Source organism: Molothrus aeneus, chromosome 17 (assembly GCF_037042795.1).
Source record: "Molothrus aeneus isolate 106 chromosome 17, BPBGC_Maene_1.0, whole genome shotgun sequence".
Taxonomy (NCBI): Eukaryota; Metazoa; Chordata; class Aves; order Passeriformes; family Icteridae; genus Molothrus; species Molothrus aeneus.
The window spans coordinates 8,193,756-8,212,348 of record NC_089662.1 but is presented as its reverse complement, the minus strand read 5'-3'; the positions used below and the strand labels follow the sequence as shown (position 1 = coordinate 8,212,348).

General features: G+C 47.0%; 1 protein-coding gene across 1 annotated transcript; it reads right to left on the bottom strand.

The window, feature by feature from the left end:
- Window positions 1-638: 638 nt before the first annotated feature.
- On the bottom strand, window positions 639-17,872 carry RAD21L1 (RAD21 cohesin complex component like 1; the record flags this gene model as incomplete). Its single annotated transcript, XM_066561867.1, has 13 exons — window positions 639-1,713; window positions 2,490-2,567; window positions 3,129-3,209; window positions 3,908-4,047; window positions 4,763-4,865; window positions 5,708-5,937; window positions 6,949-7,059; window positions 8,046-8,147; window positions 8,761-8,946; window positions 9,310-9,416; window positions 10,372-10,471; window positions 11,941-12,070; window positions 17,756-17,872. Coding segments are annotated over 13 exons (1,677 nt in total), but the record flags the coding sequence as incomplete, so codon positions are not given.
- Window positions 17,873-18,593: the final 721 nt, after the last annotated feature.

Genomic DNA, 18,593 nt, shown 5'->3' with positions numbered 1-18,593 from the left:
CCAGGATACTCTGACCTGAAGAGTGGGAGCACCACTCCAGGGAGATTGGGCCTGCTGCAGGGAAAGAGGGAGAGGTTTTCACCAAACCCAAACCCTTTTCCCAGGTGAGCACCTGGCTCTGGAAGTGCCAGGCCTGCCGTAAGGAAAAGATGAGCTGCCCTTGGTTCCAGCCTTGGCCCGAGCCTTGCTCCTAATTCCCACCCAAAAATAGTGTTTCTTTTGTAGAAAACAGAGAGGATTTTACCATACAGGGATGCTTTTCCCTTCCTTACATCCAGAAAATGGACCCCTCAGAGAACAGCAGCACAGGCCCAATACTTATTTAATGAAATATTCCTGTCCAGAAAGGACTCTCAGCTGGAACACCCCCACAGCCAATGGCCACCCCATGCCCCACACTGGGGCTTCACCTCTTTTAAAGCCTTTTTACTCCTTAAACAGACCCTGAAAACCAAACCACCCCAAATCCTGTGGGACAGGAACCACACACATTAGTGGGCACAGACAAACAGTGCCACTGGAAGTTGGGTGACAGGAGCACCCATCCTTTCCCATTTAAAGTAAAATCACCAAGTCCCTCACTCTGAGATGAACCCATAGGATTTGATCCTTCAGAAGAAATAACAACAAGCAAAGGAAACATTTTCTGATATTTATTGATTCCACACAAAGGAACAGTGATGTCCCCACAGCACCAAAGCAGCTGAGTGGGGCACAACCATTCCTCCTCCAGGTGGGAGGCAGCTGGAAACCAAGAGCTTCAGAAAATAACAGTAAAAGGGATAAAATTTATCCTAAATTAGATAAAAATGCAAAGAATTAATAATATTTCAGTTAACATCCATTTTTAAATAGATCTACATATGAATAAATGTGTTAATAAGTTAAAAAGCTCTGTGAAATCTGAAAATGCAGGATTTCTAAGAAATAGAATTTCTTGCTGCAGCTTCTGGACTCTTCTAGGGCCAGTGTAATCTCTGTCTGCCTGAAGACACAAAAGCAACACTGGAGACAGTACCCTGCTAGATCTTAAAATATGAAATAGTGAACATTCGTTGACAGGAAAAATTTTAAATAATCTAAATTTTTTTGCTACAGAGAGTAAACAGATAACTCTTACTGATGGTATTAGAGCCTTGTCAAAAATAATTTAAGCTCCAAAGGTAGTCTTTGAGAAAGGTTTTGAAGGACTTTCATAAAATTCCTTTGAGGATTTTTATAAAATTCCTTTGAGGACTTTTATAAAATCCTCCACAATGTAAATCTCTTATGTAGAATATATATTTTAGTGATATTTTATTAACATATTGTATAACTATCATAAAACTCATCATGTAACTATAAATATTAATAATAAACCCTGTAGTGATCACCTGGGGCAGGACCCCTGCACCAGCCATGACTGGGTGGTACAGAGGACAGGGAGCTCTGCTCATCTCCCACAGCTTGACAAGACATTCCATCCTTTTTCCAGGAAAACTATTTGCTGGAAAATGCAACCCAAGCTGTATTTTGATCAGTTTATCTGATCTTGTCAAACATGGGCCCAGCAGTGGCTGTGAGGTCAGCAAAGGGCTTGGGCTGCTGCAGCTCGAGGACCTGCTGCTTCCTCAGCACCAGAAAGATGTAAAATGTGGCTGCAGCTTCTTTCCGGGTGTTTCTCTGGCAGAGCTCCCGGAAACTGAAGGAACACATGCCCGATCTCTTCAGTTGCTGTGTGAGGGAAATGAGAAATCAGTCAGGTCAGCTTCTCCACCTGTAAAACTGGAGCCCATGGAGTCCCAACAGAGAGCACTGCACAGAGGGAATATCTCTGCCTGAATGCCTCACATAGGATCCCATCTCCCTAGAATCATGGAAGCACACACTGGTTTGGGTTGGAAGGGACCTTAAACACCATCTCACTCCCCCACCCTGGATACCTCCCACTAGACAAGGTTGTTCCAAGCCCCATTTAACCTGGCCATGAATACTTCCAGAGATGGGGAGCCCACAACCTCTCTGGCTATCTCCCATCTGTGTTTAAAGAAGTGATTCTTGACATTTTAATGCCATAATAGTGTTGGTACTTATGTGTGTTACCAAAATCTACAATTCCACAGAATTCCATTACACTAGTGGAGTGCTTCCATCATGCTTTGTGATTGCTAACGATAAATATAATTGAGCAGTTCTTTGGGCTCAGTTATCTCTTGTTTTTTAAAGGCTGTACCTAGGTGTAAATATTTATTTACTATTTGCACAGACTTTTGAAATATATTACAAAAAAAGAGCCTTCAGAAAATTCTAGTAATTCCAGCAGCTGTGCAAAGGAACACCACACATCAAGCACCTAGAATCCTGATTTTCCACAGAAATACCAAAAAAGTGCATGCTGCACATGAGAAGGGGAGACACAATGGACAGTAGAAGGAAGAGCTTTTCTAACATGGTCCAGCTGAAATCAACACCAGGTTTTGGTATCTAATAACAAAATCCCGTACTGGTACCTGTAAAGTTTTTTGTAACCGAAGACTTCTTTTGCCCCATCTTATTTCTTCATTGTCTTTCCCAGTCGTTGTTTGCTCCTTGAGAGGAAGTAAACAGAAAGTTGGTAAGGGTTTGTAAAAAGTCACACACCACGAGAAAAAGGACAAGAGTTCCAGGCTGGCTAAAAATCCAGATGGAGCTGGATATCTGGATGGCCAAACTCAAGGAATCTGGAGCCTCTGACACCTCTGTGCTCACACAAGGCTGTGTGAAACAAAGGAAAGAATGGGACCTGTGTGCTTTGTGCTCAGAGATAGCTCAGGTGCAACATGGACAAGGTCCCAGTGAGGCAGCTCCACAGCCAGGTACTGCTCTGTGGGACTGGGATTCTGACACTATTTGTACTGACAGGGGCTTAAAGAGATATAAGAGATATTCAAATATTTGGCTTGGGATTTTGGGTTTAACCTCTGAAGCCTGCAGCTGACTGCCCTGGTTTCAGAGTACCTGAACATCCTCAGAGCTAGCAAGGCTGAAATTATTTCCTGCTCACAGGAAGCAAAACTCCCTGTAAGTTCATGATGCTATTTTTTTTTTTTTTTTTAAGAAACAGGGTTATCTCCTGAAACAAGCCAGGGCCATCAGCCTAGGACACACACCTCTGGCACCTCCACCTGCTGTGCTTCAACCTCCTGGCCCAGGGAATTTTTTGAGCTCTCGGAGAAAGCTGCTCCATCCTCCTGTGAACATGAAGAAGACAATCACTAGGCCTGGCCATTTATGCACACAGTGCAGTTCTCTTTACACAGTTCTTCTCAAAGAATTTATTGTAATGAAGTTTTTCAAAATAAGTTAATAAGCTGCTACTTCTACCATGTCTTCCCTGATACAGGGAAGGACCTTGCTGTAGGATTTATCTACAGATGAAACTAAACCTATGGGCAGAGTTCAGGCATGGAGCACACATTTTCTGCTGCCATTAGCTCCAATTTCATCACTTTTCGGCATTAATGAGCATCATATTCTCTAAAGAACGCCCTTTAGCAGAAGTGAAGATGGAAGAGATATTTCTTAGGTATTTCCTCAATATTGCCTTAATATGACACCCAAAATGTAAATTTTCTGCTTTATAAAGATTATATTTGTCTCTTCAGTACAATATTTCATATTTAATATTAAGCTCTCATGTATACTTAGTGATTAAACTGTAACCTACGCTGATTAATAAACATTTTAATTAATCATTCATTCATTCATTGTGGGAGTTCACCAAATTATAAAGAAACTTTCATCACACAAGCTACTTAATGCTCTCTTGACTGTTTTTAGCATCCTCTCCAAACATTAGTAATTTCTTAACATGTTTTAAATGGAAACTTAGCAAAAAGTGGAACCAATAGGCACACTTAGGTCTCTAAAACTGAGGAAAACTGCTCACTATAATTTCACCACAGTTCTCATTGGTTTCATTTCTGTCATTCTGTGATGTCAACATAAAGGAATCATATCTAATTTTTCTCCCAGTCTCGGAATGAGCTGGCTCCTGCAGGTAACTTGGCTCTTCTACTGGCAGCATCTCTGTATTAATAGAAAACCAAGGTTGAAGAGGAAATTACTGTGAACCACCATCCTTAAAAAAACCCACTGAAAACCAAAAATCACACAGAAGTTCACAGTCTTTGAGAGGAAGAGCCAGAATAAGCAAATATTGAAGAAACATCATTCCCAACAGAATCATGGAAGAAGAACCTTCTAAGGCAGGTTTTCCTTTTCTGAAAGTTGACCTTTATGGACTCACAGGAGGTGGGTTTGTTAATTAATTTTTGAGACAGGTTAGGTTCCCAGCAGAGGAAAGGAATGAAAGTGGATACATCCTTCTCAGAAGATCTAAAATGGAACACTTCTTCTTGCCTGATATTAACCAAACACATCTTCCAGATACAAGTAGAACTTTTTACATTAATTTGGAATTTTGGAGAGAAGTTTGATTAAGCTTAGGATAAGTGGGAAGCTAATTTTTTTCAATTATATTGGAAAAAAACCCACAAGCAACATTACCCAAATCTGTAGTTTCAGAGATAATTAGAGAAACCAAATATGAAACAAAAAATATCTTCTTATGCCACAAGGAAGAAAAAACTTGGATTTCATTTAATTTCTAAGAAACAAAAGAACAGCAAAGTAGTAATTTGTGTAATAGTGCACAACAACACCTCTTGTGTCTCTCAAACATTATGTAGAATAGAAAATACTCTCTAACACCTAATTCTGCACAACAGAATTAAAATATTACCTGTAGTGTCTTGCTCTTTTCTCATTTCTTTCATTTCAGACATCCTCCGTATTCCATTTGCTCTCATCTTAAATCTGTCAGTCTTTAAGCATTTTTCAAAGAACTGAAAATAATTATTTTTTTGTTTGCTTTCAGAATATCATGTCAGATTATTTACAAACATCAACACAAAATATGAATATGAGCTGTATGTTAATGACTGCAACCCAGAATTTCAGTATTTGAATTAGGTCACGCTGAAAATCTGCAATTTTTTTTTGTTTGTTTTTAAGCAATAGCTTTCTGCAGCTCTGACATGAATTCCATGAAAAAAAAAAAAAAACATCTTAGGAGCAGCTTGAATCATTTTTCTTGAAGCCAGCCAGTAGGGAAGGATGAAAGAAAGAAACATCTGCAGTTTTCATCTTCTTAAAGAGCAAGTTGTAATTCTGCAGCTGGACTCTAAGTGGTGAAGCTGCACTGCTGCAGTGAACCCTTCCAAATCCATCAGCAATATTCTACTACTAATGTCTGATGTACCTTTAAATAAATATAAACAAAAAATATCTCAAATTGATTACAAAGAGGAAATAAACCAGGAAAGAATACAACAAAGGAGAAAACATAAAAGAAATAGACAGAAAAGTAAAAAGTTGTGTCTCAGTACAAGTTCAGTCAGGCACCAGTGTGTGAAATGAAACATCAGCTCTCACGTTCCTTTTGTAGTTTTTCACTTGTTGGAGTGCAGAAGGTTAAGGCTGTGACCCCACAGATGATGAAACAGTGGTGAGTGTGCAAACCATCAGGTGTCTGCTGACCTGTACTGCACAGCAATGCTCAGGGCACACCTGCAGCCAGCTCCAACTTCAGATCAGAGTCTGCAAAACTCTCTCAGTCAGATCCCAGCTCTGCAACAATGCTGGATTCTGCACAGTGGCACAGACCCCACAAGGAACTGATGTTTACCTTTTGCAGCTGAGCATGAATCATAGGCTGTGAAGAATGGGACAGGAGTTTATCCACACCTCCCCACTCCTTCCACATCATCGTTTTCTTGGTAGGGGGAGCGAGGTCCAGCGTGGCCAGGAGGTCAGTGGAGTTGGAGAGCTGCTTGTAAATGGTTTGGCAGCTCAGGTTCTTCTCCACATCCACCAGCAGCTTCCTCTTTCTTTGTTTTTTCTTCCTCTGGGTGACACCTACATAAAGCAAGTATTAATAACAAGTCTTAAGGTCTATTCCTAGGACATTAAGCACACAAAAAAAGCCCCGTGAATCAACCTGGCTGCCGACCTTCTGAACACTGCCTAGACTTGGAAATCAAAATATATGTGCACAGGCCGTTCCTTCAAAAGTTTCTATGAAGTTTTCACTCTTTGGACTCTTTTATTGGAAATTCCCTTATGTTTAATTTTGGAAGACAAATGACTCTTTTTATAAAGAGCTGGGTACAGGACAACATAATGAAAAGACACGATAGAGCAACAAGACTGAATAAGCTGTCTTTAATCCATCAGGAAGTTAAATGCTCCAGGAACTGCTGATGCACTCAAGAGGTTTCATTACCTCATAATTAATATCTGTATTTGTCAGTTTAATCCTTTAGCAATTTAATCAAGATGTAAACACAAAAGAAAGGCAACGATTACTTATATAGTCATAACTTCCTGGATATTATTTGGGCAGGCCAGAAAATTCCATTATTGTAAATATTGCTCTCAACATGAGCTTGCTTATTCATAAACAACCACCTATGTGATAGGGGACATTTAGATTTCCTCTGCAGAGGAAATGTAATACTTTTCACCTTGGATCCTGTTAAAAGTTCACAAACCAATGTTTTCCAAAGGCTTGAAAGTTTTAGAATTGTGATTTTAAATATAAAAGTCATTGATGTGTGACTGGCAATTACAGTTTTTCAGGTGAATCTTCAGTACCACCCCCAAGGCCAAGCTTGCAATGCTACCAGAGCTGAAGAGCAACAAAACTTGACTTGGTACATGGAAGAAACTGCAAGCACAAAATTGGGCAGTTGAGATAAATAACCTGACACTGGATTTGTATAATATTTACTGTAAAAATGAACTCTGACAGTAGGAGCAGAGGAAATCTAAAGTGGGAATAATCTATATTGCAAATATTTTCACTACTAAGAAGCAAACCAAATCTAGTTAATGCAAACATTTATCAGAAACGGATCAACTTCTGACCTGTATCATCAACTGGCTCAAGCACAAATCCTTCTTCCTGGAACAAAAGGATTGTATCACTCATTGTTTGATTTCCATCCTTAACAATGGTGTCTGCACAGTTGGACTCAACTGCAAGAAAACCCAGCAAATAACCCAAATTAAAAAAAAAAAAAGAAAAATTACAATATGGACTAATTTCTCAATCACATGACAGAGAATGCTACCGGACAAAACCAGCGAGAAATAGGAAACTGTGGTTTTGTTTATAATCTCACTTATGTTCACCAGTTCCTTCTCATAGTCTCAATACTCTACACTTCCCTTCACTGATCCCAGAATGACCAGGCCAGAGCAGAGACAGATCTGGAGAAACCCCACACAAAGGGTTCAGGGGCAAAGGTGTTTAGTTTCAATCCCTATCTATTTCCAGTTTCAGACAAGTGCATGGCAGTGGAGACATCTCTGTCAACAGAAAAGGAGCAAGCAGCACCAGCAATAGAGCAAGGAGAGGCAAGAGCCACTTTATCCCTTTAAAGTTGTTCCAGAATTCTCTGTTTTAAACTAACACTCTGATAGGGGAGTAAGGATTTAAGATAGCAAAAATTTCTCAGAAATAGTTATCAAAGCTTAATTTCTTTCATCAACATCAAACCAAAAGAAGATTAACAGCACCTTTATGAGCTACTTAAGTGTCATTTGTTGCAGAAATATGAAGCCAGAAATAGAAACACAGAATTGTTTCTGTTGGAAAAGACCTCTTAAGCTCTCACTAGGAAAGTTCACTGTTACAGGACAGCCTTATTTGGGTTTCTTTCCCCCTCGAAAGGGACATCATGCTGTGAGCAGCAGGGTGGACCAACAGCATATCCAACAGGATGTCACATGAAGGTGTTTCTAAGCAAGGTGTTTCTAAGTTACAAATTTGGAATCCCTAAATCAAATAAAATTATCCTAAAATGGTGGATGAAGCAGTTTAGGGAAAAAAAAAAAAAGGCAAAATAAATGAAGAAAGGAAAAAGGCAAAGGATACTACAAAAAGCTGAATGTGAGTGACATTAGGCATTAACACAGGAACAGAGGGTTTATGTGAGATGGAGCAGACACTGCAAACTCACTGGCTGTGCTGTTCTCTGGCAGATCTTGTGACAAAGGACATGCTTCCTCCACATCAAGAATGTCTTTATCTAGGACATTTTGCTCATCTCTCAACAAGATTTCTTAAATACAAAGCACATAGTTTAAATCATTCTAAGCCTTAGTAGTCATGAAATAGTCTGATACAGCCCAATGTTAGTCAAGGTTAATACTCTGCAAAGAAAGCAAGCTCAGCTTCTGCAGATGGCTGGCAGTGGTGTGGCTGTCTGCAGCAGCACACAAAGGAGGGGATTAGTCCCAGGTTTGAGATTTCCACCCTTCTTTTTTTTTAATATGGCTTAATAGTGTTAACAGGTATCAATCTGTAAGGTTTACATAAATGCTCTAAGCCATAATGATCCAGAAACTACTTTGCTGCCTTTGTTATTACAACAGTAAGGATAAAAACACTGCACTATTTCACCTTCAAAAACAAAATTAACTGTTAAACATTAAGCATAAATGTAATGCCTTTAATTCTAAAATAATAAAATACAGCCTTTAAACCAATTTGATTTGGCAGTGTCTAAGTGATCATAGACTTAGTGACAGGTAGTAAAAATATATGTATGAAAACAACAACTAACATAGAATTTATGTTTGACAACAATCGCTTTGCTGCTGTCTTGACTGTTTTCCTGTAAGAATAAAAATATTTGGAAAGGAACCAATTCTCTTTGCTGTGGCAAACCCTACCAATCATATCTGCAGCATCCTCCTCATCCCCAAAATGGTCATCCTGGAAGCAGTAAACATCTTCGTGCAGCACAGATTTGTCTCCGCTGGTGCTGGCTGAGTTGGGATCGGCCATCAGATTGTTACTGCTCGTCAGGACACTGCCCTCAAAGAAGCTCTGTCTCCTCAGGGCTTCTGCTTCTTCATCTGAGGGAACACACAATTCCTGATCCCTCATCTGTGTGAGTTTTGTAAACTCAGATGTATCAGTTTCCTAATTTTTCAAGTAATTTTTAAAAGGTTGCAAGACATCCCATACCTCAAATGGAATAAAGAATAAACAATGTTATCTAATTTAGTAAAAGCAGGAAATGTTTGGTTTGGTCCTCAGTGTCTGACACCAGATTATATTGCTTACACAAAATTTTAATCCTAAAACAGCATAATAGGCCAATCAGCAAATGCATGAAACAAATGGACCTCTAATCACAGCTTTTTCACACATGGAAAGAGCTCACATAAAACACACTTCCCCTTATGAAATTCTTCCACTTTCTCAACTACTCTCACCAAAGTTTCTATCACAGAGAAGTATACTGCTTTCATAATCCTCTGTAAGTGTGATTTCTTCAGCTCTGCTCTGATTCAAGGTAAAATGTTCAGCAACATCAATGGCCCTGATGAAAAAAATATTATAAAAATATAGAGTGAACTGAAACACATTGAGCATTCAGCTGGAATGTGAAAACTTGTTTCTACACAGCCTTCAATCCTGGCATTTTATCACAAGCCCCCACATTTGTCCACTCCCTTTGGCCTGTAAACTTGGGCTTTTGTGATTTTGTTCCCAAGCCCTGATACCTACCAGACCCTTGTCAGAAGGCAACTAATTAGTGAAACATCTTTTAAATCAAATTACACAACTCTTGGGCAGGTGGAAAAGGCACCTTTACAGAGTCAGCACACTGAGGCACTTGAATAAAGTGTATTATATTGCAGCTGTACTTACAAAATAATAAACCCTTACTGATCCCATCAAACCATATTTATGAGGAGGTACAGAGCAACCCTCAGTGGAAATCTCTTGTCCTGGACCTTTGGGGCATCAGAGCCATCAGAAACATGACTTAGCCTCCTGGTTTTTATCAGTTTTCTACATTAGTGCTGCTTTGTGTCAAAAAAGCATAAGAAATATGCTGGCTTTTTCTCAGGAGCCAGGCTGACTATTGCTGATAAAACACCCCGGCCCCAGAGAGCAGTGGAGCAGAAACAAAATGAAGCTACCCAGTGGAACAGTGCAACACTGTGGTTACTGGCCACATCTTTCAGGATTATTACTAATTTTTATCTCTTCTCATGGGGTTCAGAAAGCTGTTTGCATCCTTCACTCAGACAATTTAAAATCCTGAAGTCTAAGTTCAAGACATTATTCCATTGTGAAGGTCTGTTGATTTAGAGGATTGAGGAAAACTACCAAAGCACAATGCCTGTGGCTGTAGAACTCAAAATTTAGGAGAATTCAGTTACTAAATCAAAACAATCCAATCTGAGTCTCAATCAGATAACAGCAAGTGTATAGCTTTTACTTCTGAAAATTCTAAAAGAATGAATAAATACTATGGAAGCATTTACTTTACATCTGGTAGTGGTGCTTCAAAATCATGAAATTCTTCAGGTAATGTAATGGACTGATAAGCAGCCTCAAAGTTCTCTTCTGGAAGGTCAAGAAGCCCTGAAATAAGCAGACAACATAACAAAATAAGTATCAATAAAATAAAAGTAGTGTTCTCTCCCAGGTAGGTATAATAAGCCCATAAACCTGTCAGGAGGGACTGCTGCCATTCTAAATTACAGAATGGTAAAGTTTAGGCACCCAAAACTGGAATTTCAGTTTCCATGTCCTTAAGATGATCTATTTTTTACAGACAGATACAAAAGAGTCTGCTGCAACAGGGCTTGAAATATGCAAGTACTTGTGTTGGTGAGCAGCTGCTTTAAGTCCCTGGAAGGTTCTCCCAGCTGATGTCTAGCCCAGTGTCTTTCACAGCACTGCAAATGAACCACTGTGTTTTCCTTTCCTCTGCTCTGTCTCCATAACACTGTTCTCCAGCATCAAATAATTATGTACTCAGACTACCAATTACTTGGAAATCCTGGAAAAATTCACATGAAGAGGGATTTCTCAAGGTCATCCAACCCACCCTTTTACCCAGAACAGGGTTAATTTCAAAGTCAGATCACTTGTGTCTATTTCTGTTGATGCAAATTTCACAGCATCCCTGAACAGCCTCTTTCAGCATTTTACCACTTCTGCTGAGATTTTTCTCCCCCTTTCTATCTAGGTAAAGTCTCTGTTGCAGCAGTGGTGACTGTTGTGTGCTCTTGAGCTCACTGAGTGTGGTGCTCTCCAAGTTGCTATAGGATCTATCTCCAAAATAGCCACCAGTTGTGGCTGGCATATTTCAGTTGCATATTAAGGGAAAATTTCTTCCCTAAAAGGGTTTTCAAGCCCTGGCACAGGCTGCCCAGGGTAATGCTGGAGTCACCATCCCTGGAGGGATTTGAAAGACATGTGGTATTTGGGGACATGGCTTAGTGGTGGCCTTGGCAGTGCTGGGTGAACAGTTGGACTGGGTTTTTTTTCCAGCCTAAATGGTTCTGTGATTCTATAATTCTGTGATCATATCCTTGAGAACAATGCAGAGTAATTATTGACTATTTTGCAAACAGACCAGGTCACAAAGCACATTAAAACTGGCAGTAGACACTGGTGTTCTCAGGCTTTTTTTTTTAGACAACAGTGCCTCCCATTTATTGCCTAAGTATGACAAATACAGAGCCTGTTGGAAAAGGCTCCAGTCATCTCAGCTCCCTTCTCCCTGTCTACATGGCTAGAGCTCAAAACACACTGTCAGGTCTGGCACTGACACTGTTAGACATGTTGTTGGTGTCATCAGAAATTAAAATTAATTATCTAGTAATGGAGGCTGAACTCAAGCATCTCCTTGTAAGCCCACTTAAGATACTGCTTCTGTTAAGGGAGTCAAAGACCTGAAATGGCACTAAATTAAGCCAGACCAGCAGTAGATGCTAGTATGTTCAGTTGCCTTTGGGGTCAGTAATGTGTATTTAACAGAAAATTAATTTGTAAAACGAGAGCTGTACAGGACACAGATGAAAAATGCTGAATTTTGTGTATACCTGGACGAAAGGCTGTCTTCATTTTGGTCAGAGCTTCATTGCAGTCTGCCAAGAGGTACTTTACTTTCCTGTTGTAAATCCGCACCACCCCCAGGAGTAAGTGTCCAGAGGTTCGCAGAGCTATAGCAAACTGTGAGGATTTAAATTTAAAACAAAAGTTGTTCAGGAGTTAGTATTTTTGGCAAAAACGTTAAAATATTACACAGAAGTAACAGAGTTCTCTACAAGAGACCAACACCTCCTCCCCAGGACTCTGTGGGAGATCCCTCCTCATGCCACAGCCTACCTTTGGGGAGAGGATTTTTTTGACAGTGGTCTCTAAATTGCACTCAAAGATGTGTGCCTTGGTCAGCTTCTTCTCCCAGTGGGCAGCCAGCCAGATTTTGGCCAGCGGCCCCCGCTTGTTGATGAGCAAATGGACGTAGAACATGGTGCCTGGCCAAAGGTCTCAGGGCAGCCCTGACAAAATTCCCTGAGCTCTTCCCCTTGCAAAAGGAGATGGGTCCTGGGGTCTGGCCCCAAGTGGGATTAGGGATTTAATGGAATCTGAGGGGATGGGGGACCAGTCAGGTGCTGTGGGGAAGGGGGAATTTAGTGGGATCTGAGGGGATGGGGGGACACAACCAGGTACTGAAGGGGACAAGCGGATTTACGGGATCAGAGGGGACAGGGTACCCAGGCAGATATTGAAGGGATGTGAGGATTTAGTGGGGTCCAGAAGGGCTGGGATCACCCAGCTGGGTGCTGAGGGAGTGGGAGAACCCTGAGAGCACTGAGGGAATGAAAGGATTTAGCAGGACCCTCAGAGGGAGGGCAGGGGGGATTTGGCGGGATCCTTAGAGGATGGGTCAGGGTGGATTTAGTGCTGCCTGAGGGGACAGGGGGAGCCAGCCAGGCCCTGAGGATTTAGCAGGACCTAAAGGGATGGGGTGACCAAGACGTTGAGGGGACAGGGGGCCTGAGCAATGCCAGGCGGGGACGTATTGGACTTAGCGGGATCCTGAGGGATGGATGGGCACAGCCGGCCGCTGAGGAGCCCTGCGGGGATGAGGAGCCCGGGGGTCGAGGGGGATCCACAGGCGCTGAGGGGGCTCGGCAGGGCGGGCGGACCCTCCTCAGGCCTCAGCCGCGGCTCGGCCGAGGGCGGGAAGGCGCCGCGGGGGGGTCCCAGAGCGGGCCCGCCCTCAGAGCCCCTGCAGGGCCCGTGTCCATTCGGCACGGCGCCGCACAGCCACGGAGCCCTCCGCAGGGACCTGCCGCTGTCAATGGCCCCCTCCTTCTGGGGCTCGCCAGCAGGAGCCACGCGTGCTCCGGAACACATTGTCGCACCCCTCATTTTGGGCTCATCAGAGTGGAGAGCGAGCTCACTCTCCTCTCCATGTCTTCCCCTCCCCTTCTCCTGCCAATCCCTGCCACCCTTGACGTTCTAAGTGCCCTTTTGCAGACACCGCCCCATCTCTTTCTCTGCAGGTGAGCAGCTCCTGCGTGGCTCCAGACACGTCTGATAAAAGTCCCCTGGTGAAAGAAATTAGCAGAAGAAAACAAAAAAAAGCCAAACAAAAAACAACAGAGCCTCGGGTCGGACCTCTGTGCGGGGGGGGAAAGGCAAAAGGTGCACAGCCATCCATTTGTGTCAGCTCCAGCCACCCCTGAGAGAAGACAGCATGTTTGCACACTTAGGTGTCACCAGCCAGGAAAAAAATAGATTTTCACCCTCTGCTTCATGCTTTCCTTGCTTTGTATTCAGGCAGAACAAGCGAGGCTCCCGTTGCTCCCAGGCACAGCCCGGAGCATCAGCTGTTGCCATATCACAAGGCACCTGAGGTTTTCCCTGTCTCCCTGGTGTTAGCTGAAGATAATGAGATCTTAATTATCACCAGGAAAGTGCTGAGCCTCATCCCAGTGCGGCTCTGCATCTGGTCATAGTGACAAGCAGGGCTCCATCCCTCCAGCTGCCTTTGGGCTGGGGCTCAGATGTTTGGGGAAGGAGAGGGATTTTTTGCTATAAATCATCCTTGGAGTGGTGTATCCCAATGGGGACTTGCAGGAACCTCCCACGAGCCCAAGGGCAGGTATCCACTACCTATCCAGGGCACCAAACCTGTCTGAGAACTCCATGCCCTGCAAGAGGGGAACCACCCTCATTGATGCCCACTGTGCAGCTCCAGCACCAAGGCTCATGTCCAGCCCTGCCGACCTTGCTGGTGGCAGCAGCTCCCAGGAGCAGATTGCTGGATCAGAACCCCCCCCTCATCCCTGGGGAGCCCTGGGATGTTATGTCTGGGGTACACAGGGACTGGCGGTGACAGGCAGGGAGGCTGTGATGTGCTGGGCATCTCTGGTCCTCCCAAATTGCTGGATCTCACAGTGATGTAGAGCCAGCTCCTGAATTGCCTGGCTGCTTTTTCCCTGACCTCTGAGTCACCTTGAGCTGTGCTGGCTGCAAGTCCTCGCTCTGCCATGGGATGCTGTGAATGCTAAGGAGGCAGGAATGAAACTTCACCTCGGTGGTGAGGCTGGATAGGGGTCAGCGCTGCCAGTGGGCACCAGACAGCTGTGCACTCCCCAAAATTGGGCTGTGCTGCACAGGGCTGTATTAGGGAATAGAACCAGGTCCTGTCTAGCTCCATCACATTCCTGCTCCTGCTGTCCTCTTCTGCCTGCCTGAGGCTCCCATTTGCTGTCCTGAGAGCAATGTTCAATCATTTTGTCTGAGGAGTTACATGTTCCCATCCCTGGTTCCCCGTCTGGCTCCTTCACCCTGTTCCATCTCCCAGACTGCTTCCCTCCCTCCTCTTTCCTTTTCTTTCCAAGTCGTCTGTCTCTCTCCTCCAGCACTCCTGCAGTTTCATTGTGAATTTTGGCAGTGCTCCCTCTGACCTTGGCTGTCTCCCTCCTCTCTTTGCTCCTGCACTGGCAGCATAGATCTTGGCTGTCTCAGTCTCTCCTCCCCTTCTCTTAGTGCCAGCACCTTGGGGATGGCGTGGCCTTTGCCAGTCCCCATCCTCAGGATCAGGAAGGATTTTGGGCTACCCTGAGGCCCCTTCAAAGGCCTGGGGTCCCCTCCAGCTCCCATCCAGCAATGGCATTGGGATCCTGGGGTAGCACAGTGCAAGCAGCAATGCCTGCAGGACACATCCCTCCACCTCATCCCTCACAGGTGGCCCCTCGAGCATTGCTGTGGGATTGGAGTGCAGGAGCAGCCCCTGGGCAGCATGGAGCCCTGACCCCATGGCAGGCTCAGCCCTGTCCTTGTATGAAGGCAGGTGGGAGCCACAGCAGGAGTGCCTCTGCTTCTGCCTCACAAATCCCCATCCTGGCCAGGCTCCTGGCCTTGGCATCCCTGGGTGCACGGGCAGCCCCAGGGCTTGGGTGCTCCAGAACAGAGGGCTTGACCACAGCTCTGCTCAGGAGCAAACTGGTGGCAGTTCTGTCTTCCCAGGGAATTTGGCGATGGTGAGGCAGCAGATCTGCTCCTGCCCATCTGTTCACAGAGATATGCCTGCCTGCTCCAAATCCATCTTTTCTTGCTGATTTGGGACAATCTGTGTCCCATGACCTACTTGTCTCCAAGCATCTCCTGCCTTCCTGTGGAGTGGGTTGGTACTAAAGACTCTCTAAATGTAGTTAACGTGTCAGGATGCACTTACATTTATTTTTAATTCTGCTTCTTTCTCGGCCCACTTCTGGCTACATCTCTGAGGACACTGTGCTGGGAAGCCTCTGTGTTTCACAGAGTCACAAAGTCACAGATTGGTTTGGGTTGGAAGTCACCTTAGAGATCATCTCATTCCAAGCCCCCTGCCATGGCAGCTCCATGCCCCTGCTGCAGCTCAGAGACTGAGAGGTGCCATGTGTTGGTCTAGAGAGTTCCAGTCAGCATCATGGATAGACACTGTGCCTGGATAGGTGCTGAGCCTGGATGGTGTTGCACCTGTCCAGCCCTCAGAAAACACAAATGCACCTCTTTATTTGTGTGGCATGCTCTAAAACTCTCTGACCATTTTTTATCCATTTTAGCTGTATCTGGCAGAGACTTCAAAGAAAATTCCTGCCCTGTCATGACACAGGTGGCAAGAAATTCCCATCTGACATCACACAGAGCAGTGCCCAGACACTATGGATAACACAGAGCCCAGTGTAGCTGCAGAGGAACACACTGTGTGTGGGGACAGGGTTCAGGACATGATGGGGACAGGTTGCAGGGCACAAGCATCATCCCTGCAGCCCCAGCACTGAGCTCACCCAGCACCTGCATCACTAGGTGTGCTTGTGGAGATGCTGGAAGCATGTGAAGGTGTTGAAGGGAATGGCAAAGTGATGGACAAACCTTCCCAGCAGCTGTCAGTAGCCCACCAGCTATTGCTTGGGATTTATATCCACATCTCCAGGCACTGCTCCAAATGTGGAAATAGACCACGTCATATTAACAAATGAGGGAAAGCGTGTGGCTGCCAGCAGGTCACTGCTGGGGCACGTGCCTGGCTCTGGTGCCAGGTCAGGGAGAAGAAGAGTGCAGGCACTGACATGAATGCTCTGGGGAAAATGGAATAAATAACGTGTGTGTGTGTGTGTGTGTGTGTGTGTGTGTGTATGTTTGTGTGTGTTTTTGTGTGTAGGGGGGGCATTAAGCCCAGTGGGACTGTGGTGGGACCGCAGGGGTCAAGAACTCCTCTGTCCCAGGCTGGGGCATATCATACCTGGCCCAAACCCAGGTCAACACCCACTTTTCCTGAGAATTTGGGGATAGTCTGACAACGTCCATATGGGACCTCTCCCTGCTGTCTCTGGGGCTGGGGATGCTCATGCTGCAAGCCCAGTGTCCCAAGCCCTGCTCCACCTCATGTCCCACAGGGGACTGCTTGTTGTGGAGGGCACGTCCTCCAGGCAGACCCCACACAAAACCCACCGTGCTGCTCTGTGCTCTCCAAAACCCCTCCCCACGCAGCCCTCCGGGGTGCCCACGGAGGGTCCCGGCGCTGCCGAGGGGGTGCACAGAGGGTCCCTGTCGCACAGGGTACGTGCACGGCAGGTGCCGGTGTGCACCCGGGCGTGTGCATGCGAGTGCATGTGTGTGCCCCCCGTACGTGTGTGTGTGTGCGTGTGCGTGCGGCGGCCGTGCGCGACCGCAGCTCGGGGCACCCACCGCCCGCCCCGCGGCGGCACCGGCACCTGCCCGGGGAGCCGGGGAGGCGGCGGGGGTAGGCAGCCCGACGCGGGGGACCGGGAGGGGAAGCGGGGCAGCTCGGTGCGGGCATCGGCGGGGAGGGCAGACCGAGCGGAGAAGCGGGAGCGGAGCCCGGTGCGCGGAGCGGGGCCACAGCCCAGTGCGGGAGCGGGGAACGGGAGGGCAGACTCCGGCAGGAGAAGAGGGTCCCGTGAGGGGCAATTTAGTGGGGTCACAGGGACACAGGTCCCCACAGGGGGTTTCAGACGGATTCGGGAAGGTGAGTCGCGCGGTGGGAGCCTGGTGTGGGAAGGGGGAGAGCCAGGTGGGACGACCCGGTCCGGAGAGGCAGGTGAGGGTTCAGGGAAGGAGAGCAGCCCGGTCTGGGGGTCGGTTCCGGGGAAGGGAGACAGTCCGGGCGAGGTCTCCGCTGCGAAGGTTGCCCGGTTCGGCTGAGAGGGATCCCAGGAGGAGGAGCAGCCCGGTTCGGAGACCTGCGGGGTGGGGCTGGTAGCCCGGACTGGGGAAGAGACTCCGGGGAGGGGAAGCATCCCGCCCTCGGGGTTCGGCTCTGCTTTGGGGAAGCATCCCGGTTCGGGGACCCGTCTCCGACCCAGAGGAGCATCCCGTCCCGCTTCGACCGCTCACCTTCGGCCGCGCAGGCCGGCGGCGGTTCCATGGCGTCCCCGCGGGCGGCGGAGCTGCGGAGCCCGGACGAGGCGGCGACGGCGGGTGCGGGGGCCGGTGCGGGCTCGGGGGGGCCGGTACCGGCGGGCCCGGGGCTGGCTCTGGCGCTGGGCTGTGCTCTGGGCGGCGCGGCGCTGGTGGTGCTGGCGGGGGCCGTTCCGCGGGCGGCGCGGCCCGACCCCGCCGTGCCGGCGCGGCAGATGGAGCGGCTGGAGGCTCGGGCAGCCCGGCTCCGCGCCCGCCTCGACCGCTGCACCGTGGCCGGGCTGGCGCTGCTGGCCCTGGGCGGGCTCCTGCTCGCCGCCCTGCTGCTGGCCGCCGCCGCCGCCCGCCGCCGCGCCCGGGCCGCCCGCCGCACCGGTGGCACCTATGGCTCGGTGCGGCTGCGGCTGCGGAGGGTGTCAGCTGAAGGGACGCGGGCGCTGCTCGAGAGCCAGCTGAGCCCCCCACCCCAGCCCCCCGAGGGGCCCGGCTCCTAGCTGTGCGCACCCCAGGGACACCCCGCCACTGGCAGAAAGGGGGTCCCCCTGCTGCACTCCAACACCGATACCATTGGGTGAAACTTTGCCTACACCAGCCTTCAGCCACCATTCTCACCTCCTTGAACCCTTCTTGAATGGTGCTCCGGCCCAACAACACCGGACGATTGAGGCTTTGGGGTATTCCACCAGACTGCATGGCCCTGGCCGGGTTGTTCCCCGCCACCAGCACTGGGACAGCATGGCCTTGGGACCTCCTGTTGCCTCCCCAGCACCTTCCTGGATGGGATCCTGCCACCAGCATCATGGCAGGGGCACAA